Here is a 27751-nt window from a genome sequence, read left to right on the forward strand (position 1 = left end):
TCCTGTTATACAACCAGATCTCATGAGAACTCATCAGCATCAAGAAGATTAGCCACTGGTGAAGGAACCACCACCCACACCACTGCCCACTGTTTCCAGGCAGAAGCCTCCTGCAGAGGCAGAGCCTCTTGGGAAACTTCCACTATGGCAGTGCAGAAGGAAAATATGGGCTTGGAGTCCCCACACAGGAGGCCACCATCCTCCAGACCCCAGATTCATAAGCCTACCAACAGCTCACACCCTCAGTATGGAAAAGCTATAGGCACTCAATTCCAGCCCAGCCCATGAGAGCAGACATGGGGGCTAAAGCCTGAAAAGCCACAGTGCACTGCCCTAGTAGAGGTTTTCCATGAGCCTCTGCCTCTGCAGCAGGCTACTCCCCCTTCCTACTACCCACCACCCTCCCACCACCCTACTGCCAACCTACTCCCCACCCTACCCACCCCTTTTCCTTCCAATCCCAACCCCCTCCTGCCATGATTAAATCACCTCCCACCAGGTCCCACATCAACATTAAGGATTACAATTCACATGAGTTTTGGTAAAGAAACACAGTCAAACCATATTATTCTGACCCTGATACCCCAGAATCTCATGTCCTTCTCACAGAGCAAAATACATTCATGCCTTTTCAAAAGTTCCAAAAGTCTTAACTCATTCCAGCATTAACTCAAATGCAAAAAGTTCAACATCTCAACTGAGACAAGTTCCTTTTGCTTATGAGTCCCTGAATTAAAAAGGATGTTCTTTTCTTTCAGGGTGTAATGATGGTACAGGCATTTGGTAAGCTTTCTCAATCCAAAGGGAAGAAATTTCCCAGGAAAAAAACACAAATAGGACCACAGGCCCAATGCAAGTCCAAAACCCAGGAGGCCAGTATCCATTTAATCTCACAGCTCCAAAATCATGAAGAGAACTCACTATCATAAGCACAGCAACAAGGAGGTTGTGTTTAATCATTTGTGAAGGATCCATCCCCCACCACCACTTTTCACCCCTCACCCCCACCATAATCCCCTCATTCTCCCTACTCCCCACCTTCAAACCCCTACTCTCCACCATGATTAAATCACCCTCCTCCAGGCCCCACCTTTAACATTCCCCATTACAATTCCACATGAGTTTTGGTAGGGACACAGAGCTAAATTTTATTCTGTCTCTGGCTCCCAAATCTGATGTCCTTCTCACATTGCAAAATACGACAATGCCTTCCCTACAGCCCCCTCAAATCTTATATCATACCAGCATTTATACCAAGGTCCAAAGCTTAAAGTCTTATCTGACACAAGGCTATAGTCCCTTAGGCCCATGAGCCTCTGAACTATAAAGCAAATTAACTACTTCCAAGGTACAGTGCTTGTGCAGGCAATGGGTAAGCTTTCTCAGCTGAAAGGAAGAATTTTGCCAGAAAGAACAAAACATAGGACTTACAGGACCCAGGAAACTCCAAACCCAGAAGGCCAGCCATTCAATCCTACAGCTCCCAAATCATCCTTTTTGAAACCTTGTCCCACATCCAGGGCACAGGGATGTGAGGGCTGGGCTCTGAAGGCCTTGGGCAGCTCTGCCCCTGTGGCTTTCCAGGGTTTATGCCCCATGGCTGCCCTCACGGGCTGGGTGGGTGTTGAGTGCCTATAGCTTTTCCTGACTGATGGTACAAGCTACTGGTGGGTCTATGAATCTGGGGTCTGCAAGATGGTGGCCTCCAGTGTGGGGGCTCCAACCCTATTTTTCCTTCTGCACTGCCCTAGTAGAGATTTCTTGTGAGGTTCTGCCTTTTTGGGATGCTTTTGTCTGGTCACCCAAGCATTTCCATACATCTTCCAAAATCTATGAGAGGCTCCCAAGTCTCTAGTCTCAGAAACCGTCCACCCAGTGACTTAACACAATGAGGAAGTTACCAAGGCTTCTAGCCTGCACCCTCTGAAGCAGTGACCCAAGATGCATCTGTGCATTTTCAGCCGTGGCTGGAGCTGGAGCTGCAGGGCTGCAGGCAGCAGTGTCCTGAGGCTGCACATAGAGGGGAGTCACAGGACTGGCCCTGTAAACCATTCTTCTCTCCTAGGCCCAGGGCCTGTGACAGCAAGGGCTGCTGCAAAGGTCTCTGAAATGCCTTAAAAGGCTTTTCCTATTGTCTTGGCTATTAGCACTGGGCTTCTTTTTATGCAAATTTCTGAAGCCTTCCTGAATTTTCTCCCTGAAAATCAGCTTTTCTTTTTGACCACTTGACCAGGCTGCAAATTTTCCAAACTTTTGAGTTCTGTTTTTCATTTAATATAAGAGTTGGGACTCGTTTAATGTAAGTCCCATCCAGAGGTCATTTGCTCAGTCACACATTAGAGCACAGGCTATTCGATGCAGACAGGACACCTCTTAAGCTTTGCTTCCTAGAAGTTCATTCCACCAGATACGCACTAAGTCAAAACCCTCAAGGTTAAAGTTTCACAGATCTCCAGGGCAGGGTCACCGTGCAGTCACATTCTTTGCTACAGCAAAAGGAAAGTAACCTTGGTTTCTGTTCCCAGTAAGTTCCTCATTTTTATCTGAGACCTTCTAAGTCTGGCTTTCACTGACCATTTTCTTGTCAGCCTTCTGATCACAAGTATTTAACAATTCTTTACAAAGATCCAAACTTTTCCTCATTTTCCTGTCTTCAAAGCCCTTCGACCTCTCCGGATCTCTGCCTGCTACCCCCTTCTGAACTACTACATTATCAGCTATCTTTATCACAGCCTGGCAATGTGATAAAGGAAGACAAGTCCATTTTCAGGGGGAAAATTCAAGAAGGCTTCAGATACTTGAATGAAAAGAAGCTGAGTGCTGATTGCCAAGACATTAAGGAGAAGGCCTTGAAGACATTTCATACATCCACTTCCCAGTACTAATTTTCTCTATGATCATAAAGAAAAGAGGTTTAATGGCTCACAATTCTTCAGGCTGTAAGGAGACATAGTGGCTTCTGAATCCGGGAGGACCCAGGAAGCCGCCCAATCTTACCAGAATGTCAAGGGGCAATGAGATGATTCATGTGGCAGGAGTAGGAGCAAGACAGAGAGAGGAAAGATGCCCTATTATACAAGCAGATCTCATGAGAACTCAGTCTCACAAGGTCAGCATCAAAAAGATGGTGCTTAACCATTTGTGAAGGATTCGCCCCCAACCCCAACTCCTACTGTTTCCAGGCAGAAGCCTGATGCAGAGGCAGAGCCTCTTGGAAAACCTCTACTAGGGAAGTGTGGAAGGAAAATATGGGCTTGGAGCCCCCACACAGATGGCCACCAACCTCCAGACCACAGATTCATAGACCCACCAACAGCTCACATCCTCAGTGTGGAAAAGCTGTAGGTAGTCAGCACCAGTCCACCCATGAGAGCAGCCACAGGGGCTAAACCCTGTGAAGCCACAGGTGTACTGCCCTAGTAGAGGTTTTCCATGAGCCACTGCCTCTGCAGCAGGTTACTCCCCCTTCCTATTACCCGCCACCCTCCCACCACCCTACTGCCAACCCATTCCTCCCCACCTTACCCAGCCTTTTTCCTTCCACTCCAACCCCCTCCCATCTGTGATTAAATCACCCCCCCAGGCCCCACCTTCAACATTTGGGATTACAATTCCACACGAGTTTCACAGGGACACACAGCCAAACCATATTATTCTGACCCTGATACCCCAGAATCTCATGTTTTTCTCACAGAGCAAAATAGAATCATGCCTTTTCAAAATTTTCAAAAGTCTTAACTCATTCCAAATGTAAGAAGTTCAAAGTCTCATCTGAGACAAGGCTACATTCTCTTCTGCCTATGAGTCCCTGAATTCAAAAGGGATTTCTTTTCTTTCAAGATACAGTGATGGTACAGGCATTGGGTAAGCTTTCTCAATCCAAAGGGAAGAAATTTCCCAGAAAAATCACACAAATGCAAGTCTAAAACCCAGCAGGACACTATTCACTCAATATTAAAGCTCCATAATCATCAAGAGAACTCATTATCATGTGGACAGCATTAAGGAGATAGTGTTTAACCTTTTGGAAAGGATGCATCCCCTATCCTCATCTTTCAACCCCACCCCCAAAATAATCTCCACCCACACCCTTACCTCCAAAATCCATGCTTCACCATGATTAAATCACCTTCCACCAGGTCCCCACTTTCACATTCCGCATTACAATTCCACATGAGTATCAGTAGGGACACAGAACCAAATCATATTATTCTGACCCTGGTTCCCCCAAATTTCATATCCTTGTCACACTGCAAAATACAATGATGCCTTCTTTACAGTCTCCCAAAGTCTTAACTCATTCCAGCATTTACTGAAGTGTCCAAAGCCCAAAGTCTCATCTGAGACAAGGCTGCAATCCCTTCTGCCCCTGAGCCTCTGAAATACAAAGTTAGTTAACTACTTTTAAGGTACAATGACTGTACAGGTATTGGGTAAGAAAAAACTTTTTCTAGCCAAAAGAAAAAACTTTGCCAGAAAGACGCATAAAACACAGATCGGACTTACAGACCCCATGCAAGTCAAAAACCCAGCAGACCAGTCATTCCATTGTACAGCTCAAATCATCTCTTTTCAATCTAAATCCCACATCCAGAGCACAGGGGTGTGATGGCTGGGCTCCCAAGACCTTGGGCAGCTCTGCACTTGCGGCTTTGCAGCGTCTTTACCCACAGCTGCCCTCATCGGCTGGGCTAGTGTTAAGTACCTGTAGCTTTTCCACACCAAGGGTGCAAGCTCTTGGTAGGTCTATGAATCTGGGGTTTGCAGAATGATGCTTCCATGTGTGAAGGTTCCAACCCTATATGTTCCTTCTGTACTGCCCTAGTAAAGGTGTCCCATGAGGGTCTGTCTCTTGGAAAAGCTTCTGCCTTGAAACCCAGGTTTTTCTGTACATGCTCTGCAGTCTAGATGAAGGTTCCCAAGGTTCTAGTCTTTTGCTCTGTGCACCTGTTGGCTTAACACTATGTGGAAGCCACCAAGGCTTGCAGCTCGCACCCCTGAAGCAGTGACCCAAGCCGTACCTGTATATCTTTCAGTTATGGCTGGAGCGGGAGCTGCAGGGATGCAGGCAGCAGTGTGCTGTGGCTGAGACCAGCAGTGGGGCCTTGCAGCTGGCCCAGGAAAACATTTTTCTGTCCTAGGCTTCAGGACCTGTGACAGCAAGGGCTGCTGCAAAGGTCTCTGAAATGCCTTCAAGGCCTTTTTCCCATTGTCTTGGCTATTAGCACTGGACTCCATTTTATACAAGTTTCTGAAGCTTTCTTGAATTTTCCCACTGAAAATCAGCTTTTCTTTTTGACCACTGGGCCAGGCTGCAAATTTTCCAAACTTTTAAGCTCTGCTTCTCTTTTAAATATAAGTTTCCACTTGAGGTTATTTATTTGGTCACACAGAAGACCATGGGCTGTTGGACACAGACAGGACACCTGCTGAGCTTTGCTGCCAAAAGTTCATGCAACCAAATTATCACCCTCAAGTTCAAAGTTTCAGAGGTCTCCAGGTTAGGGGCATCATGCAGCGATGTTCTTTGCTAAGGCAAAACAAATGTAACCTTGGCTCCTGTTTTCAGTAAATTCCTCATTTTCATCTGAGACATTGTAAGCCTGGCCTTCACTGTCTATCCTTCTGTCACCCTTTTAATTATAACTATTTAACAAGTCTCTACGATGGTCAAAACTTTCCTTCATCCTCCTGTCTTCTTCTAAGGCCTCCAAACTTTCCAACCTCTGGCTGTTACCCTCTTCTGAACCTGCTTTTACATTTTCATCCATCCTTGTTGCACCCTGTCAATGTGGTGAAAAGAAGAAATGTCCATTTTCAGGGGAAAAATTCACAAAGGGATTGGATATTTGCATGAAAAGAAGCCGAGTGCTGATTGCCAAGACAATAAGGAAAAGGCCTTGAAGGCATTCACAGCTCCACTTTAGAGCACTAATCTTCTGTAAGATCATAAAGAAAAGAGCTTGAACTGGCTCATGGTTCTGCAGGCTTTAAAGGAATCATAGAGGCTTCTGCTTCTGGGAGGAATCAGGAAGCCTCCCAATCATACCAGAAGACCAAGCGGCAACGGGATGTTTCATATGGTAGAAGTAGGAGCAAAACAGAGAGAGGAAAGAGGTGCCACACTCTGTTATACAACTAGATCTGCTGATAATTCACTATGACAAAATCAGCATCAAGAAGGTGACGACGCTTAATCATTGGTGAAATATCTGTCCCTACCAACACCCCCACCCCACCACTGTTTCCAGGTAGAAGCCTGTTGCAGAGGCAGAGCCTCTTGGACAACCTCTACTAGGGCAGTGCAGAAGGAAAATATGGGCTTGGAGCCCCCACACAGGAGGTTACCATCCTCCAGACCCAACATTCATAGACCCACCAACAGCTTGCACCCTCAGTATGGAAAAGCTACAGGCACTCAAGACCAGCCCAGCCCATGAGAGCTGCCATGGGGGCTAAACCCTGAAGTCATAGGTACACTGCCCTAGTAGAGGTTTTCTACGAGGCTCTGCTTGTGCAGGAGGCTACTCCCATGTCCTACTACCCACCACCATCTCACCACTTTACTGCCAACCTACTCCTCCCCACCCTACCCACTTCTATTTCCTTCTACTCCTAACCCCCTCCCGTCCATGATTCAATCACCTCCCACCAGGCCCCACCTCCAACATTCGGGAATACAATTTCCCATGATCTTTTGTAGGGAAACACTGCCAAACCATATTATTCTGACCCTGACATCCCTGAATCTCATGTCCTTCTCACAGAGTAAAATACAAACAAGCCTTTTCAAAAGTTTCCAAAAGTCTTAACTCATTCCAGCAGTAACTCAAATGTAAAAAGTTTAAAGTCTCATCCAACATGAGGCTGAAGTCCCTTCTGCCTATGAGTCCCTGAATGTAAAAGGGAGTGCTTCTCTTTCAAGATACAATGATGGTACAGGCATTGGGTAAGCTTTCTCAGTCCAATGGGAAGAAAGTTTCCAGAAAAATAACACACTTGGGACACAGGCCCAATGCAAGCCCAAAAGCCAGGAGAGTATGTATTCATCACGAGGACTGACTTTCACATAGACAGCATTAAGGAGATACTGTTTAACCATATGTGAAAGATCTGCCCCCCAGCCCCATCTTTCACCCCCACCCCCAACGTAAACCCCCCAAACTCACCGCATCCTCACTTCTAATCCCCACTGTCCACCATGATTAAATCACCTTTTACCAAGCACCACTTTTAACATTCCCCATCACAATTCTGCATGAGTTTTGGTTGGGACGCAGAGCCAAATCATATTGTTCTGCCCCTGGCCTTCCAAACCTCATGTTACTCTCACTTTGCAAAATACAATGATGCCTTCTCTAAAGTCCCCCAAAGTCTTAACTCATTCCAGCATTTACTCAAATGTCTGAAGCCCAAAGTCTCATCTGAGACAAGGCTGCAGTCCCTTTTGCCCCTGAGCCTCTGAAATACAAAGCAAGTTAACTACTTCCAAGGTACAATGCTTGTACAGGCATTGGGTAAGCATTCCCAGCCAAAAAGAAGAAATTTGCTAGAAAGAAGCACAAAACACAGACGGGACTTACAGACCCCATGCAAGTCAAAAACCCAGCAGGCCAGTCATTCCATCCTACAGCTCCAAATCATTTTTTTTGAATCTACATCCCACATCCAGAGCAGAGGGTGCTTTGATGGCTGGTCTCCCAAAGTCTTGGGCAGCTCAGCGCCTGTGGCATGGCAGGGTCTTTCCCCAAAGTTGCCCTCATGGGCTGGGCTGTTGTTGACTGTCAGTAGCTTTTCAACACTAAGGGTGCAGGCTGTTGGTGGGTCTATGAATCTGGGGCCTGGAGAATGGTGGCTCCCTGTGTGGGGGCTCCCACCCTGTATGTTCCTTCTGTATTGTCCTAGTAAAGGTTTACCATGAGGCTCTGCCTGTTGGAAAAGCTTCTGCCTTGAAACCCAGGACTTTCCCTACATACTCTGAGTCTAGATGAGGACTCCGAAGTTTCTCGTCTTGTGCTTATGCACCTGCTGGCTTAACACTATGTGGAAGCCACCAAGGCTTGGAGCTTGCACCCCTGAAGCAGTGACCCAAGCTGTACCTGTGCATCTTTCAGCCATGGCTGGAGCGGGAGCTACAGGGATGCACGCAGCAGTATCCTAAGGCTGCACATAGAAGAGGACAATGGGGCTGGGCCAGGAACCATTATGTCCTAGAAAACCATTTTTCTGTCCTAGGCTTCAGGGCCTGTGACAGCAAGGGCTGCTGCAAAGGTCTCTGAAATGCCTTCAAGGCCTTTTTCCCATTATCTTGGCTATTAGCACTGGACTCCATTTAATACAAATTTCTGAAGCTGTCTTGAATTTTCCCACTGAAAATCAGCTTTTCTTTTTGACCACTTGGCCAGGCTGCAAATTTTCCAAACTTTCAAGCTCTGCTTCTCTTTTAAATATAAATTTCTACTTGAGGTCATTTATTTGGTCACACAGAAGACCAGGACACAGAGAGGATACCTGTTGAGCTTTGCTGCCAAAAGGTCATTCCGCCAGACACACCCGAAACCATCACCCCTCAAGTTCAAAGTTTCACAGGTCTCCAGGTTAGGGGCATCATGCAGCGATATTCTTTGCTAAGGCAAAACAAATGTAACCTTGGCTCCTGTTCCCAGTAAACTCCTCATTTTCATCTGAGACCTTAAAGCTTGGCCTTCACTGTTTATCCTTCTGTCATTCTTTTAATTATAACTATTTAACAAGTCTGTACAATGGTCCAAACTTTCCCTCATCTTCCTGTCATCTTCCAAGCCCTCCAAACTTTCCAACCTCTGGCCGTCATACACTTCTCCACCTGCTTCTACATTTTTAGCTCTCTTTGTTGTAGCCGGTCAATGTGGTAAAAGAAGTCCATTTTCAGGGGGGAAATTCATGCAGGCTACAGATATTCGCATGAAAAGAAAATGAGTGCTGATTGCCAAGAAAAGAAGGAAAAGATCTTGAAGGCATTTCATAGCTCCACTTCAGAACACTAATTTTCTGTATGATCATAAAGAAAAGAGGTTGAACTGGCTCATGGTTCTGCAGGCTTTAAAGGAATCATAGAGGCTTCTGCTTCTGGGAGGAATCAGGAAGCCTCCCAATCATACCAGAGCACCAAGCAGCAACAGAATATTTTATATGGCAGAAGTAGGAGCAAGACAGAGAGAGGAGAAGGTGCCACACTGTTATACAACCAGATCTCATGACAACTCAGTATCACAAGGTCAGCATCAAGAAGATGGTGCTTAACCGTTGGTGAAAGATCCACCCCCACCACATAACCACCCCCCACTGATTGTAGGCAGAAGCCTGTTGCAGAGGCAGAGCCTCTTGGAAAGGGCAGTGCAGAAGGAAAAGATGGACTTGGAGCCCCCATGTGGGGGGGTCACCATCCTCCAGACCCCAGATTCATAGACCCACCATCAGCTCACATAATCAGTGTGGAAAAGCTACAGGCACTCAAGATCAACCCAGCCCATGAGAACAGCCATGGGGCTAAAGCCTGCAAAGCCACAGGTGCACTGCCCTAGTACAGGTTCTCCTTGAGGCTGTACCTCTGAAGCAGGCTACTCCCCCTTCCTACTGCCCACCACCCTCCCACCTCCCTACTGCCAGCCCGCACCTCCCACCCTACACACGTGTTTTTCCTTCTACCCCCACCAGTCTCCCATTTATGATTAAATCACCTCCCACCAGGCCCCACCTCCAACATTCGGAAATACAATTCCCCATGAGTTTTTGTAGGTAAACACAGCCAAACCATATTATTCTAATTCTGACACCCCCAAATCTCATGTCCTTCTCACAGAGGAAAATACAAACATGCCTTTTGAAAAGTTTCCAAAAGCCTTAACTCATTCCAGCAGTAAATCAAATGTAATAAGTTCAAATCTCATCCAACACGAGGCTGCAGTTCCCTTCTGCTTACGAGTCCCTGAATGTAAAAGGAAGTTCTTTTCCTTCAATTTACAATGATGGTACAGGCACTGGGTAAGCTTTCTCAATCCAAAGGGAAGATTTTCCCAGAAAAATAACACAATTGGGACACAGGCCCAATGCAAGCCCAAAAGCCAGCAGGAGAGAATTCATTTATCACAAGAACTCACTATCACACAGACAGCATTAAGGAGATAGCGTTTAACCATTTGTGAAGGATCTGTCCCTGTCTCCATGCTTCACGACCACCCCCACCATGAACCCCCATTCTTCCCACACCCACACTTCCAACCCCCACTGTCCACCATGATTAAATCACCTTCCACCAAGCCCCACCTTTAACATTCCCCCATTACAATTACACATGAGTTTTGGTAGGGACACAGAGCCAGATCATATTATTCTGCCCCTGGCCCCTGAAATCTCATGTCGTTCTCACACTGCAAAATACAATGATGTCTTCTCTACAGTCCCCCAAAGTCTTAACTCATTCCAGCATTTACTCAAATGTCTAAAGCCCAAAGTCTCATCTGAGACAAGGCTACAGTCCCTTCTGACCCTGAGCCTCTGAAATACAAAACAAATTAACTACTTCCAAGGTACAATGCTTGTACAGGCATTGGGTAACTATCCCTAGCCAAAAAGAAATTTGCTAGAAACAAGCACAAAACACAGATAGGACTTACAGACTCCATGCAAGTCAAAAATCCAGCAGGCCAGTCATTCCATCCTACAGCTCCAAATCATCATCTTTTGAATCTACGTCCCACATCCAGAGCACAGTGTGGTGTGATGGCTGGGCTCCCAAGGTCTTGGGCAGCTCTGCACCTGTGGCATGGCAGGGTCTTTCCCCACAGCTGCCCTCATGGGCTGGGCTGCTGTTGAGTGCCAGTAGCTTTTCAACACTAAGGGTGTAAGCTGTTGGTGTGTCTATGAATCTGGAGTCTGGAAAATGGTGCCTCCCTGTATGGGGGCTCCAACCCTATATGCTTGTTCTGCAATGCCCGAGTAGAGGTTTAGCATGAGGCTCTGCCTTTTGGAAAAGGTTCTGCCTGGACACCCAGGCTTTCCCATACATACAGTCTAGACAAAGGCTCCAAAGCCTCTAGTTTTGTGCTGTGTGTACCTGCTGGCTTAACACTATGTGGAAGCCACCAAGGCTTGGAGCTTGCACCCCTGAAGCAGTGACCCAAGCTACACCTGTGCATCTTTCAGCCATGGCTGGAGCTGGAGATGAAGGTGTAGGGGTGCAGGCAGCAGTGTCCTGAGGCTGCACACAGCATTTGGGCCATGGGGCTGGCCCAATAAACATTCTTTTTTCCTAAGACCCAGGGCTAGCGAAAACAAGGGCTGCTACAAAGGTCTCTGAAATGCCTTCAAGGCCTTTTTCCCAATGTCTTGAATTATTAGCACTGGGCTCCTTTTTATGGAAATACCCAAAGCCTTCTTGAATTTTTCCCCTGAACATCAGCTTTTCTTTTTGACCACTTGACTAGGTTGCAAATTTTACAAAGGATTAAGCTCTGCTTCTCATTTAAATGTAAGTTCCAACTTAAGGTCTATTTCTTTGGTCACACATAATACACACAAAGCTGTTCGACGTAGGCAGGACAACTCTTGAGCTTTGCCGCTTAGAAGTTCATTCCACCAGATACACCCTAAATCTTCAGCCTCAAGTTCAAAGTTTCAGAGATCTCCAGAGCAAGGACGCTGTGCAGATAAATTCTTTGTTAAGGCAAAACAAAAAAACCTTGGCTCCTGTTTCCAGTAAGTTCCTCATTTTCATCTGAGACCGTCTAAGCCTGGCATTCACTGTCCATCCTTCTGTCAGCCTTTTAATCACAACTATTTAACAAGTCATTACAATGGTCCAAACTTTCCCTCATCTTCCTGTCGTCTTCCAAGCTCTCCAAACTCTCTAACCTCTGAGCATTACCCATTTCTGAACCTGCTTCTACATTTTCAGCTATCTTTGTCACAGCCTGTCAATGTGCTAAAAGGAGAAAAGTCCATTATGGGGGTACTTCAAGAAGGTTTTAGATATTTGCATTAAAAAAGCCCAGTGCTAACAACCAAGAGATTGGGGAAGGCCTTGAAGGCATTTCATAGCTTCACTTTGCAGTATTTTCTGTTTGTACAGAAAGAAAAGAGGTTTAATTGACTCACAATTCTGCAGGCTGTAAGGAAAACATAGTAGTTTCTGCTTTTAGGAGGACTCCGGAAGCCTCCCATTTATACCAGAAGGCCAAGTGGCAATGAAATGTTTCATATTCCAGGAGTAGAAGCAAGACAGAGAGAGGAAAGAGGTGCCACTGAAAGAAACCAGACACATTCCTCCATATATCTCCCAACTCCCTGAGCCCAGCACAAACACATTCCTCCATATGTCTCTCAACTTTAGAAAAACAACACCTGGAAAATCTCCGATAAGGACACAGCGAGAATCAATAAAAAATGCTAAATGTATAGTGTTAACCAATTATAGTGCTGTAACCAAAAGAATTCCCTTGTTCCTCTGTAACTTTACATATCCTGTTTACATCAGGCTATAAAAAGCAAGCACTCGCATTGTTCCGGGCCCTCTTGCATGCTGTGGAATGGAGGGACCAAGTTCGAACTTGCAGTAAAAGATCCTTGCCGCTTGGCTTTGACTCTGTACTCTGGTGGTCTTCTTTGGGGAACAAACGACCGGTCTGGGCATAACACCACATCCTCTTACACAACAAGATCTCCTGAGAACTCAGTGTCAGGAGATCAGCATCAAGAAGGTGATGCTTAACTATTGGTGAAGGATCCACCCAATACCCTTCATCCACCCTGTACTGTTTCCAAACAGAAACCTGAGGCAGAGGCAGAGCCTCTTGGAAAACCTCTACTAGGGCAGTACAGAAGGAAAATATGGGCCTGGAGCCCCCATACAGGATACCACCATCCTCCAGACTCCAGAGTCATAGACCCACCAAAAGCTCCCACACTCAGTGTGGAAAAGCTACAGGCACTCAACAGCAGCCCAGCCCATGAAAGCAGCCATGGGGGCTAAAGCCTGCAAAGCCACAGGTGCACTGCCCTAGTAGAGGTTTTCCATGAGCCTCTGCTTCTGTAGCAGGTTACTCCCCGTTCCTACTACCCACCGCCCTTGCACCACTATACTGCCAGCCTACTCCTCCCCACCTTACCCACTTCTTTTTACTTCCAACACCACCCGTCTCAAGTACATGAATAAATCACCTTCCACCAGGCCCCACCTGCTACATTTGTAATTACAATTTCCCATGTGTTTTGGTAGGGACACAGAGCCAAACCATATTATTCTGACCTTGATTCCCCGAATAGCGTATCCTTCTCACTGAGTAAAATACATTCATGCCTTTTCAAAAGGTGCCAAAAGTCTTAACTCATTCCAGCATTAACACAAATGTAAAAGGTTCAACATCTCATCTGAGAAAAGGCTACAGTCCCTTTTGCCTGTGAGTCCCTGAATTTAAAAGGGAGTTCTTTTCTTTCAAGGTACAATGATGGCACAGACATTGGATAAGTTTTCTCAATCCAAAGGGAAGAGATTTGTCAGGAAAATAACACAAATGGGATCACAGGCCCACTGAAAGTCCAAAACCCAGCAGAACGGTATCCGTTTAATCTTACAGCTCCAGAATCATCATGAGAACTCACCATCATGAGGAAAGCATTAAGGAGATAGTGTTTAACCATTTGTGCGAGATCCTCCCCCAACACCCACCTTTTACCCCTCACCCCCACCATAATCCCCCCATTCTCCCTAATTCCCACCTTCCAACACCCACTGCTCTCCATGATTAAATCACCTTCCACCTGTCCCACTTCTAACGTTTCCGATTACAGTTCCACCTAAGTTTCTGTAGGGACACACAGCCGAATCTTATTCTGTCCCTGCCTCCCCCAATCTCAAGTCCTTCTCAATTTGCAAAATACAACAATGCCTTACCTACAGTCCCCGTGGTCTTAACTCATTCCAGCATTTACTCAAATGTCCGAAGCCCAAAGTTGTATCTGAGACAAGGCAGTCTCTTCTGCCCCTGAGCCTCTGAAATACAAACAACTTAACTACCTCCAAGGTATAATGATTGTCCAGGTATTGGGTAAGAATTCGCAGCCAAAAGGAGCATTTTTGCCAGAGAGAAGAACAAAACACAAATGGGACTTACAGGTCCCATTAAAGTCCAAAACCCAGCAGGCCAGTTATTCAAACCCACAGCTCCAAAGTCACCCTTTTTTAATCCTTGTCCCACATCCAGGGCACAAGGGTGTGAGGGCTGGGCTCCCAAGGCCTTGGGAAGCTCTGCACCTGTGGCTTTGCAGTGTTCAGCCCCCGCAGCTGCCCTCACGGGCTGTGCTGGTGTTGAGTGTCTGTAGTTTTTACCCATAAAGGGTACAAAGAACTTGGTGGGTCTATGAATCTGGGGTCTGCATGATGGTGGCCTCCATTGTGGGGGCTCTAACACCATATTTTCCTTCTGCACTGCTCTAGTAGAGGTTTCTCATGAGGCTCTGCCTTTTTGGCAGCCTTCTGACTGGACACCAGGCACTTTCATACATCTTCTGAAATGTGTGTGGAGGATCTCAAGCCTCTGGACTAGTGCTCTGTGCACCCAGTGGCTTAACACTATGTGGAAGCCACCAAGGCTCACAGCTTGCACCCTCTGAAGCAGTGACCCAAGCTGTACCTGTGCATCTTTGAGACAAGGCCAGAGCAGGAGCTGGAGCTGCAGGGAGCTACAGTGCTGCCTGCATCCCTGCTGCACACAGCAGCAGGACCATGAGGCTGGCCCAGGAAACCATTCTTTTCTCCCCAGGGCCTGTGACAGCAAGGGCTGCTGCAAACATCTCTGAAATGCCTCCAAGGCTTTCTCCCCCATTGTCTTGGCTATTAGCACTGGCCTTCATTTTATGCAAATTTTTGAAGCCATCATGAATTTTCCCTCTGAAAATCAGCTTTTGTTTTGACCACTTGGCCAGGCTGCAAATATTCCAAACTTTTGAGCTCTGCTTGTCATTTAAATATAAGTTCCAACTTAAGGTCATTTCCTCGGTCACACAAAAGAGCACAGGCTGTTTGACACAGACAGGACACCTCTTGAGATTTGCTGCCTAGAAGTTCATTCCACCAGATATCATCACCCTCACTGAATCATCACCCTCAAGTTCCAAGTTTCACAGATCTCTAGGGCAAGGTCACCCTGCAGCCACGTTCTTTCCTACAGCAAAACAAAAGTAACCTTGGCTCTTGGCTCCTGTTCCCAGTAAGTTCCTCGTTTTCATCTGAGACCTCATAAGCCTGGCCTTCACTGTCTCTCCTTCTGTCAGCATTTTAATCACAACTATTTAACAGGTCTCTACAATGGTCCAAACTTTCCCTCATCTTCCTGTCTTCTTTCAAGTCCTCCAAACTCTCCAACCTCTTGCTGTTAGCCACTTTGAACCTGCTTTTACATTTTCAGCTATCTTTTTCACAGCCTGGCAATGTAGAAGGAAAAAAAAGTCAATTTTCAGGGCAAACTTCAAGAAGGCTTCAGATCTTTGCATTAAAAAGACCAGTGCTAATAGCCAATACAATGGGGAAAAGGGAAAAGTCATTGAAGGTATTTCATAGCTTCATTTTGCAGTACTAAATTTCTGTATGATCATAACGAAAAGGGGCTCATGGTTCTGTAGGCTGTAAAGAAAGCATAGTAACTTCTGCTTCTAGGAGGACTCAGGAAGCCTCTCAATTATACCAGAAGGACAAGCAGCAATAAAATATTGCATATGGCAGGAGTAGGAGCAACACAGAGAGGAAAGAGGTGTCACATCCTGTTATACAACCAGATCTCAAGAGAACTCAGTATATCACAAGGTCAGCATCAAGAAGATGGAACTTAACCATTGGTGAAGGATCTACCCCGCAACACACCTCCACCCCCTACTGTTTCCAGGCAGAAGCCTGATGCAGAGGCAGAGCCTCTTGGAAAACCCCTACTAGGGCAGTGCAGAAGGAAAATATGGGCTTGGAGTCCCCGTGCAGGATACCACCATCCTCCAGACCCCAGATTCATAGACCAACAGCCCACACCCTCAATATGGAAAAGCTACAGGTACTCAATACCAGCCCAGCCCATGAGAGCAGCCACGGAGCTAAAGCCTGCAAAGCCACAGGTGCACTGCCTTAGTAGTTTTCCATGAGCCTCTGCCTCTGCAGCAGGCTACTCCTCCCTCCTACTACCCACCACCCTCCCACCACCCTATGGCCAGTCTACTCCTCCCCACCCCTTTTTCCGTACTCCCCCACCCTCCTCCCATCCATGATTAAATCACCTCCCACCAGCCTTCACCTCCAAAATTTGGGATTACAGTTCCACATGAGTTTTTCTAGGGAAAAACAGCCTAACCATATTATTCCGACCTTGACCCTTCCAAATCTCATGTCCTTCTCACAGGGTAAAATACAATCATGCCTTTTCAAAAGTTTCCAAAAGCCTTAACTCATTCTAGCATTAACTCAAATATAAAAAGTTCAAAGTCTCATCCAAGACAAGGCTACAGTCTCTTCTGCCTATGACCCCCTGAAGTTAAAACGGAGTGCTTTTCTTCAAAGGTACAGTGATGATACAGGTATTGGGTAAGCTTTCTCAATCCAAAGGGAAGAAATTTCCCAGAAAAATATCACAAATGGGACCACAGGCCCAATGCACATCCAAAACCCAGCAGACCATTATTCATTCAAACTCACAGCTACAAAATCATGAAGAGAACTATCAGAAGGACAGCATTAAGGAAATGGTGTTTAACCATTTGTGAAGGATCTGCCCCCAACCCCTGCCTTTTCCCACCATAATTCCCCCCAATTCTCCCCACCACCCCTACCTTCCAACCTCCACTCTCCACCATGATTAAATCACCTTCCACCAGCCCCCACCTTTAACATCTCCCATGACAATTCCACATCAGTGGGACACAGAACCAAATCATATTATTCTGTCCCTGCCCCCACCAATCTCATGTCTTTCTCACATTGCAAAATACAATGATGCCTTCCCTACAGTCCCCCAAATCTTAACTCATTCCAGCATTTACTCAAATGTGTAAAGCCCAAAGTTTCATCTGAGACAAGGATACAGTCCCTTCTGCCCATGAGCCTCTGAATTATAAAACAAGTTAACTATTTCCAAGGTACAATGATTATACAGGCAACATGTAAGCATTCCCAGCCAACAGAAGAAAAATTGTTAGAAAGAAAAACAAAACACCGATGGGATTCACAGGATACATGAACCTCCAAAACCCAGCAGGCCAGTCATTTAATCCTACAGCTCCAAAATCATCCTTTTGGAATCCTTGTCCCACATCCACGGCAGAGGGGTGTGAGGGCTGGGCTCCCAAGGCTTTGGGCAGATCTCCACCTGTGGGTTTGCAGTGATCAGCTCCTGTGGCTGCCCTCATGGACAGGGCTGGTGTTGAGTGCCTGTAGCTTTTCCACACTGAGGGGGCAAGCTGTTGGTGGGTCTATGAATCTGGGATTTGAAGGATGTTGCCTCCCTGTGTGAGGGCTTCAACTTGATATATCCCTTCTTTCCTGCCCTAGTAAAGGTTTCCCATGAGGCTCTGCGTCTTGGAAAGGCTTCTCCCTGGACACCCAGGCTTTTCTGTACATGCTCTGGACTATAGACGTAGGCTCCCAAGCCTCTAGTCTCTTGCTCTGTGCACCTCCTGGCTTAACACTATGTGGAAGCCATCAAGGCTTGGAGCCACCGCTGAAGCAGTGACCCAAGCTGTACCTGTGTATCTATCTTTCAGCCATGGCTGGAGCTGGAGCTGCAGGGATGCAGGCAGCAGTGTCCTGAGGATGCACACAGCAGCGAGGCCATGGAGCTGGCCCAGGAAACCATTCTCTCCTAGGCCCCAGGGCCTGTGACAGCAAGGGCTGTTGCAAAGGTCTCTGAAATGCCATCAAGGCCTTTTCCCCATAGTCTTGGCTATTTGCACTCGGCTCTTTTTTATGCAAATACGCTAAGTGTTCTTGAATTTTTCCCCCTGAAAATCAGCTTCTCTTTGTGACCACTTGGCTAGGCTGCAAATTCTTCAAATTTTTGAGCTCCACTTCCCATTTAAATAGAAGTTGCAACTTGAGGTCATTTCTTAGGTTGCACATAAGAATACAGGCTGTTGAACGAAGAGGACACCTCTTGAGCTATGCTGCCAAGATGTTCATTCCACCAGATACATCCTAAATCATCACCCCCATGTTTATAGTTTCACAGATCTCCAGGGCTGCCAATCAAATGTAACCTTGGCTCCTGTTCACAGGAAATTCCTCATTTTCATCTGAGACTTTTTAAGTCCGGCCTTCGCTGTCCATCCTTCTGTCAGCCTTCTCATCACAAGTATTTAACAATTCTTTTCACTGGTCCAAACTTTTCCTCATCTTGCTGTCTTCTACGTGTTCCCAACTCTCCCGACCTCTGTCTTTTACCTACTTCTGAACCTGCTTCTACATTCTCAGTTATCTTTGTCACAGCCTGGTAATGTGGTAAAAGAAGAAAAGTCCATTTTCAGGGGAAAATTCACGAAGGCTTTCAGATATTTTCATGAAAAGAACGTGGGTGCTGGTTGCCAAGACAGTGGGGAAAAGGCCTTGAAGGCATTTCATAGCTCCACTTCACAGCACTAATTTTGTGTATAATCATAAAGAAAAGAGGTTTAATTGGCTCACGGTTCTGCAGGCTGTAAAGGAAGCATAGTGGCTTCTGCTTCTAGGAGGACTCAGGAAGCCTCCCAATCATATCAGAAGGCCAAGGGGCACAGAGATGCTTCATATGGCAGGAGTAGGGGCAAGACTGAGAGAAGAGGTGCCACACCCTATTATACAACCAGATCTCATGAGAACTCCATATCACAAGGTCAGCATCAAGAAGATGGTGCATAACCACTGGTGAAGGATCCGCCCCTCTATCCCCACCTCCACCTCCACTTCCCACTGTCTCCAGGCAGAAGCCTGCTGCATAGGCAGAGCCAGATTCACAGACCCAACAACAGCTTGCACCCTCAGTGTGGAAAAGCTGCAGGCACTCAACACTAGCCCAGTCCATAAGAGCAGCCACGGGGGCTAAAACTTGCAAAGCCACAGGTGCACTGCCCTAGTAGAGGTTGTCCATGAGGCTGTGCCTCTGCAGCAGGCGACTCCCTACTCCCACTACACCCCACCCTTCCACCACCCTACAGCCAGCCTACTCCTCCTCACCCTACCCACCCCTTTTTCCTTCCACCCGACCTGCCTCCCATCCATGATTAAATCACTCCCGCCAGGCCCTCTTCCTTCTGTCATTCTCCAATCCCTCCAAACCCTCTCAGTCTTTGTTTGTTACCCACTTGGAACCTGCTTCTACTTTTTCAGGTATCTCTAGAGTGGGGTTGGCTATGTAGTAATAACACAAAACCTGATATAAGGGGGGAAAATTCAAGACTTCAGAAACTTGCATATACAAAAGCCCTGTGCAAATTAGCCAAGACAAATGGAAAAAGGCCTTCAAGACATTTCACAGCTCCTCTCTGCAGTTCTAATTTTCTGTATTATCGTAAATAAAAGAGGTTTAACTGACTCGGGATTCTGCAGGCTGTGAAGGAAGCATAGTGTCTTTTGTTTCAGGGAGGAGTCAGGAAGCCTCCTAATTATACCAGAAGGCCAAGGAACAATGAGCTGTCTCCCATGGCAGAAGTAGGAGCAAGACAGAGGAAAGAGGTTCCACAGCCTGTTAAACAACCAGATCACATGAGAACTCACTATCAGGATAGCATCAAGGGGATGGTCCTGTATCATTCGTGAAGGATCTACCCGCACCATTTTAGGACTAAATCTTTTTCCACCTAGGCCCCACCTCTAACATTAGGGAGTATAATTCCACATGAGTTTTGAAAGGGACATAGAGACAAACCATATTATTCTGTCCCTGACCCTACGAACTTCATGTCCTTCTCACATTGCAAAATACAATCATGCCTTGCCAGCATGAGTCTTAACTCATTTCAGCATTAACTCAAAGTTACAAAGTCCAAAGTCTCATCTGAGTCAAGGCTACGGCCTCTTTTCCCTATGAGCCTCTGAAATAAAAAGCAAGTTCACTGCTTCTAAGGTACAATGATGGTACAGGCATTGTGTAAGCTTTCCATATCCAAAAGGAAGACATTTCCCAGAAAGCTTCTTATTTCTATCTGAGGCCTCCTCAGCCTGGCCTTCACGGTCCATGTTTCTGTCAGGATTTTTGTCACAACCATTTAACCAGTCTCTAAGATGGTCCAAACATTTTCTCATCTATCTGTCTTCTTTTGAGCCCTCCAAACTCTTAAAATGTCTGTCCATTACCTAGTTCCAAAGCTGCTTCCACATTTTCAGGTATCTTTATAGCAATGCTCCAGTCCTTATTTGCCATTTTCTGTATGATTCATTTTGAAAAAGACGTTTAATTGGCTTATGGTTCTGCAGGGTGGACAGGAAGCACACTGGCTTCTGCTTCTGGGAGGCCTCAGAAATCTTTCAATCTTCGTGCAAGGTGAAGAAAGAGAATTGTCTCACATGGCAAGAGGAAAACATGCAGAGTAGGGAGGTGACATAGAGTTTTCAATGACCAGGTCTCATGAGAAGTCACTCATGATTGTGAGGACAGTAGCAAGAGGATGGTGCTAAACCATTCATGAGAAATTTGCCTTCAGGATTCAATCACCTTAGACCAGGATCTACCTTCAACATTAGGAAATATAATTCAACATGAGATTTGGTGGGGACATATATTCGAATTGCATCATCAGTCTTTGAGTATAAAGAAATCCACATCAGGCTTTATACAGCCAGCTTCTTTGAGACTCTTCACACGGTTTGAAGTCTACAGCATATATACTAAAATATTCATACTTTAAAAAGCGATAAAGTAAGTGGTATCTTTCTTCCAAAAGTTACACTGGTAGTGTAGGCAATCATAGCATGATTTAGTTCATCTTTGCTACTCTTTCTATTCTATCACCATATTAACTGTTTCCTACACAATTCTATATTCAGCTGAGTTTCAACTGAGAACAAAAGCATCCTTGTCCTACCACCAACAGCTGGCATTAGCTCTTTTTTAGTGTTATTATTCTGCTGTAGAAAGTATCCTTGAACTGGAAACAGTCCACAAAGGAGTATCTAGTCATTTAACACTACCAATTCCTGGGTAACTTTTTGAAAAACTAGTATCTCTTGTTGTAAGAAATACTGCATCTGCGAGTCCACGTCTCTCATTTGAATTGGATGGAAGCAGTGAATTTCAGCCAAAGTGGCCAAAAAAATCCTGTTCCTGTGATTCTGGCGTCATCAGCCTCTGCACCTCTGTCTTCCCTTCTGCCACATGTTGCCTGCTCTGCATGACTTTGGTAAGGGCTTCCTTGTGTATACGGATGATGTCCAGGATTTTGGTCTGGTGTCCCTGAGACAGCACTAACAGGTCCATGACTGGGTCCAGGTCCTGCCTGGGCTGATTGGCAAAGAGCCAATCAGTGTTGAAGGCATCTCTGGTGAAGTGATGGCCTGCTCCAGCTCCAAGACCTGGCCGAGGCTGAAGAACTGGCTGCCTTCTGATGCTCTTTCTTAAAGCCTGTCACCGTCATCTGCTTGCATGTCAACTCACTGGCTGTGAAGTTGAGCTGAGCGTCCTGCTGTCCATCTTCTTGGTGAATCACTCGAAGCTGTCAATCTTGCTCTCCCACTCCTAAAGGTTGAGGGTCATCCTGGGGGTGGGCTCAGGGTCAGGAAGAAGCTGGAATTCACCATCTCATCCTTCTCAGCCTACCTCTTGCCCTGTCTCCAGGCTCTTCAGTGCTGGTGGGGCACATCAGGAAGTGATGGAAGATGTGGCACTGTGCCCGCACCCAGAAGCTGGCCGTGCGGTTCATCCACTAGATTGGGCCCTTTCTGTACTTGAGCAGTCCTCCTCAAGATGGCCTGTGGTCTGCCTCTTGGCACCCAAGAAGCCCACAGTGCTGTAGGAGCCCTGAAGCATGGACTGGGGCCCCAAGGGCAGCGCACACCCTGCTCCTGAGCCTGCTGCTCATTTTCTCTATGTGGCTCCATTTGTAGCACAGTTGTTGCACTGAGGCCTGTGCATGCCAGGCAAGGCCAAACTGGCTCAAAGAGCAACCAGCCACCTCTGCAAGGGTGTGCCAGGAGCAGGTGGACCAGCCACCAACCTCACTCGCTGCCCTCAGGGTAAATCAGTAATTCTGCCCTGGAGGTAGGGCCCCAGTGCCATCTGCTTTTCCTCAGGCCTCCGCTCCATCAGCCATCAGGTGGCAGCTACTCAGGCTGCGGGACCTGGCCACCCCTGCTTCCTTGAGTGGGTGAGGCTGGTGGCTGGTCTACCTGCTCCAGGCACACCCTTGCAGAGGTGGCTGGTTGCTCTTTGAGTCAGCTTGGCCTTGCCTGGCATGCACAGGCCCTGGGTATTAACAAGCTGCGCTGAGTGAGCTTGTCCTGTCTTGTGCCAAATTCTAAGTCTGGCCAGGGCCACAGAAGGCTGAGTCCCCTGGGTGGTAATCCTGGCTGCTGCTGGAGGGCCCACAGTGCCTATCCCCTCCCAGGGCCCAGGATGAGGCCCGACTGGGTCAGGACCCTTTAGATACGGATCTTGTTCCCCAGGAGGGGGCCTCTGTCCCACAGGTTGGGTGAGAAAATGTATGGCATGCTGCTGGCTGCTAGGGTTGTTGGGAGGCCACGTTTACCCTTTCCTCCAGGGATATCAAAGTTTCCAGCTTCCCCTTTGAGAATGACTTCCCAAGGGCCAGGTGCCATCTGGGGCTGCAGGGCAGCCGTCCGCATGCTGCCCTGGCTTCTTCCATGTTGTGCTCATCACTATCCACCAAGGGGGGTCAGATGCAGGCACCATGCAGGGCAGTTGTCTCTGGACCTGCGTCTTGGCTATCATGGAGCCACACTGGGCCTGGTGACAAGGGCCCTGATGGGGTTGTCCTGGGGTTGTCCAGAGGAGATGCAGAATGGAATTGCTGTGAGGATGAATGAGATGACTCTCAGCACAGAACAGGCACCTGGTGAATGCTCAGGGATTACCCTCAGTAGCTGCCCAGAGGCCAAAACCACCCACCTGATAGTGACTGTCCCCAAGCCAGGAGGAAGAGAAGAGAGCAGGTCCCACTCACCTGAGTCTGATCAGTCAGCTATGCTGAGATGTGCCTCTCACCTAGAAAACAGTCCTTCACGCAGAGCCACCCACAGACACTGCTGTGTGTCTCTTACTGCTCCACAACACAGAGGTGATGGGGACTCAGCAATAGCGACATTGTGGGATGACACAATCCACCACAACGGGAGCCTGCTTGGGTCAAGAGTGCTCAGAGTCAGTGTCCTCTATCCCCTGAACTGACATGTGTGCATGCATTGTGTTTGTGCATGCGTGTGTGTGTGTGTGTGTGTACATATGGGTGTGTGTGTTTGTCTTGCTTCTCTGGCCAGGCCTAGCTGCTCCACTCACAGGTGCACCCATGTCCTCATCACTGTCACTACCAGGGCCCAGGGCCAGGATTAGAGCCTCCACAGGTGCTCCCCAAACTCTACCCTCCCCACTGAGGGTTGTCCTGGGGATGCAGACAGAGGAAGGGCACCGGGCAGAGCAGAGAGGGCTGGCACCCTCTCTAGGTGGAACCCAGGTCGTGTGTAAAGTTGTAGGTCTGTCTATATTCAACACATCTTCTCACATTCTCTTTCCAGCAACCGTCCAGGGTGTCCTAACTCAGCTTCCCTACAGATGGAGGCAAGAAGGCTCCACAGACAAACCCCCTGCCTGAGGTCACACAACGGCCAACTGGCCAGGTTCCTACTGACCAGGTGCCCCCAACCAGGTCCCCACTGATGAGGCCCCTAATGACCACTTCTCCATTGACCAGGTCCCACTGACCAAGTCCCCACTGACCATGTCTCCCTAACCAGGCCCCCATTAATAGGCCTCATGGACCAGACCCCACTGACCAATTTCCCACTGATCTGGTCCCCATTGACTGGGTTCCCACTGACAAGACCACAATTTACCAGGTTGCCGCTCACCCCAACCCCACTGAACAGTTCTCCATGGATCAGTGCCCAGCTGACCAAGCCCTCTCTGACCAGGCCCTCACTGACCAGGCTCCAAGCCACTAAGGCCCCACACTGACCAGGCCCCTAATATACTGAGTTGACCCCACCAACCAGTTTTTTATAGTTTATGTTTCAACCGATCAGGCCCCACTAATAAGGCCACCACTGACCAGGTCTCTACTGGCTAGGCTTCCAATGACTAGGTCACCAGGTCCCCACTGGTGAGGCCTTCACTGAGGAGGCCACTGCTAACCAGGTCCCTGCTGATCAGGTCCCAACTGACCAGGTCCTGATGACCAGGTCATCTCTGACCATGGTCCACTGATGAGGCCCCTGAGCAGTGGTGCTCAAAGTCTCATTACAATGCCCCCATCAGCCCACAGACCCTCCCTCCCTGCATGTGTGCCCAGAGGTCAGGCCTTGGGGGTTTTCTTGGGCCCCAAGGCCTCTCCTCCAAGACACAGGGAGGGACAGTCAGCCTCAGGCTCCAGGTACCCAGCTTCACACTTGCCCCCCAAGGCCCTCTGGGCCCATCTCAAAGGAGATAGTGAGATGGCCTGGCACTGCCTGGACATGCCATGTAGCCTATTCCTGAGTGTCAGAGTGGGAAGAAGGAAGGGACATTTGGCAGGCAAGACACCCTGTTCTTCTGGGTCTCCCAGGCCCTTCCCGCAGAGCCCCGATCTAGAGACACAGCACAAAGGTTGCAGAGAGACTAATCCAGAACCCTTGAGGCTGAGCCAGAGACCACATGAGGATTGTCCCCAGACAGCTAGAAGGTCCTTCGCTAGTTTCTTGGTACCTCAGTGGATGCAGCAGTGGTTCTTCTGTTGGGGACTAGTAAGTGTGTGCTGGGGAGCGCTCACCTGTGTTTCCTCGGTGGCTCCAACTCTGCTTCTAAGAAAAATCACTCATTCCGGCCCTGGGGCAGAGAAAATACAAGATTAGCTTAGAATATTTTATGCCAGAAAGTTAAAAAGTGCTGACAGAGTAACAGGGACAAATCAAAAAGACACAAAGTCAGCTTGAAATGTCTACTACTGACCTAATCTTGGGGAATTGGAGCACAAGAATCATAAGCTTTCCCTTCTCCTTTATTTATTGTTTTTGTTTGTTTGTTTTTGAGATGGAGTCTCGCTCTGTTGCCCAGGCTGGAGTGCAGTGGCACAATCTCGGCTCACCGCAAGCTCCACCTCCCAGGTTCACGCCATTCTCCTGCCTCAGCCTCCTGAGTAGCTGGGACTACAGGCGTCCGCCACCATGCCTGGTTAATTTTTGTATTTTTAGTAGAGACGGGGTTTCACTTTGTTAGCCAGGATGGTCTCGATCTCCTGACCTCGTGATCTGCCTGGCTTGGCCTCCCAAAGTGCTGGGATCACAGTTGTGAGCCACTGCACCCGGTCTTATTTATTGGTGTTATTTCTCCATGTAGAACAAAGAAGAGAACAAGAAAATCATCTGGCAACCATCATAGTAATACTTGTTCAAACACAAGTCACCCACGAAATGCTAAATCTAATGGGTTTTGAGGAGTAACCAGATATTTACAGAGCCTCAAAGTATTTCCACACAAAATATGGTTGAACTACACATTGAAAATCATAACATTAGTATGGACAAACCTGGCAGGTACTCTTTAAGTCTCCTACTATATAGAGTAATAAAAACTGTAAAATGCAAATAAGCCTTTGATGACCTTTACTAAAGTATCAACGATGACTTGGTTGTTTGGCTGTTTAAACAGCTGACATTTGGGCAATTTGAGTATGCCCAACCCAATAATACTGGTGTTCATTTGCAAGATCCACTTAAAACTTAAGAAGGCTAAAAAATGTCACTTAAAATACCATATAAATTTTCAACATACATATGACACAGAAATATTCTAGTACATGAAAAATTTAGTAAAGATTGTGATGTTATATATTTTATGAGAAACAATTAAAATTTCATGTGAATAGCCCAGTAATAAAGTTTGATTATCTTTTAAATCATACAACTTTTCCTTAAGATTTTCTGGTTAAATATTCTCTTCATTAGATGTGGCTTACCAGTGGATTCTAGAGAAGAAAGTAGATGGGAGCAAGTGCCCAACACAGCAAAAGCTGGAAAGAAAAAGAAAGAATTATGTTCTTTACCTAATACATTTCAGTTAACTAAGTGTGAGTTTAAAATGTAAAGAGTTGAGAACATTATCAGAGTTAATAAGAATGAGAAATATGTATGTACAATTACAATCCAAAATTACTATTAAATAATCTACACATAGCGTAAATTCTAACTGTGGTTAAATATCACAGCTTTTTCATTCTTCATTCATGTACTCAACAGCCACGTTCTAAGGTACTGAAACTAGCACTGGAATTACAAGATGAAGATGGCATGGTTCACCTCTCAACAGTCATATGCTATAACCTAAAAAACAGACAGGCAGGCAATGTCCATATAGAGTCACAGATACCATGACAGGTATACAGCAGGGCACTACTGGAACACACAGAAGGGACACCTATCCCACTTTTGTGTCAATATCATGGGCTTTCTGGTGGAGGAGATCCATAGGTTGATGCCTAAAGGACAAGGAAAAGCTTGCCAGATAGAGGGAAAAGGCAAAGGCAAAGAGCCTGAGGTGACCAACAGCCCGGTGGAGTTCTACTCCATCCACTTTGGTGCTAGAGCAAAGGGCAGAGTGCGGTAAGTGGTGAGAGACAAGGCTGAGTAACTTGACAAGAATTACATTGACATGGGTGTTTTTATTTCATGGTGAAAATTTTGGAACTTTTCTTGAGAACAGATGTAAGTCAATGACACAGTAAACGACAGGAGATTTAAAATATAACCTGTCAAGCGACTGCTTATGAAGGGTTATTGCTCAGTTAAGTATTTCTAAATGAGTCTGAGGTCTGTTGGCCTTCAATCTCCACCAAAACCCTGAGAACTTGATGATGCCTTTGTTTTCGGAGAATCCTTTCAGTGTGCTGGCTGACAGTTCCATGAGGATGGCAAAAGTGAAGAAATTGTAGAGTCAGTGAAAAAGAGATGGATACACTTCTCGGGAATTTTTTAAGCTATGGAACATGATGAATTAATGGTGCATAAGTATACTCTTCATTGTGAAAGTTTTTGTTTTCACATCTTTCATTAGATGTGTGTAAGAAAAAGATACTGAACATAGTATCTACTAACCCACAATGAAAAGGAATGCCATCTGCTATTTACACTTTATTACTAAAATAAACCTAAATTTAATTAATAAATTTTGGCAACATACTTTTCTTTGTTTCTCTAATTATTTGTTCTACACAGTCCGGCTCCACCTAAAATAAGTAAAAAAAAAAAAATGTTTAAATTAAACAAGAGACAGTATCATGAGAATAATAAATCACTTACAAAATGTGGCCTTTAGTATTTTTAGTGACTAGACATAACATGAAGTTTGCTTAAATAGAAAAATAATCACATAATAAAGTAAAATTTCTACTTAAGTTTAGATAATAGGGGATGTATCTGTGTAATGCTGTTTAGAGTAATCTGACAAAAATAGATAATATTGGTCTGTTGGATATACATAATTTTAGAAAGGTGGTGTTTTATTAGTACAAAGGTTAAACAATGGCAGGGCATGACAGCTCATGCCTGTAATCCCAGCACTTTGGGAGA

General features: G+C 46.5%; 1 protein-coding gene across 25 annotated transcripts in view; it reads right to left on the reverse strand.

Annotated features, from left to right (window-relative positions):
- LOC102119531 (ankyrin repeat domain-containing protein 18A) overlaps positions 1-27751 on the reverse strand; it is an 81849-nt gene that overhangs the window by 5247 nt on the left and 48851 nt on the right. For 18 of the 25 annotated variants that reach the window (XM_074017944.1, XM_074017943.1, XM_074017942.1 and 15 more), the window contains 2 exons: positions 27363-27408; positions 26063-26196 (listed from right to left, as the gene is read on the reverse strand). In XM_074017944.1, the coding sequence (XP_073874045.1) occupies positions 26078-26196; positions 27363-27408 (165 nt within the window). In that variant the 3' untranslated portion in view covers positions 26063-26077. Of the gene's footprint in view, positions 1-22725; positions 23008-23160; positions 23337-24957; positions 25014-26062; positions 26197-27362; positions 27409-27751 lie in introns of those variants that run through there. The other 7 variants (XR_012424933.1, XR_012424932.1, XR_012424934.1 and 4 more) reach the window with 3 other exon arrangements.

The sequence above is a fragment of the Macaca fascicularis genome, chromosome 15, assembly GCF_037993035.2.
Source record: "Macaca fascicularis isolate 582-1 chromosome 15, T2T-MFA8v1.1".
NCBI classification, from domain to species: Eukaryota; Metazoa; Chordata; class Mammalia; order Primates; family Cercopithecidae; genus Macaca; species Macaca fascicularis.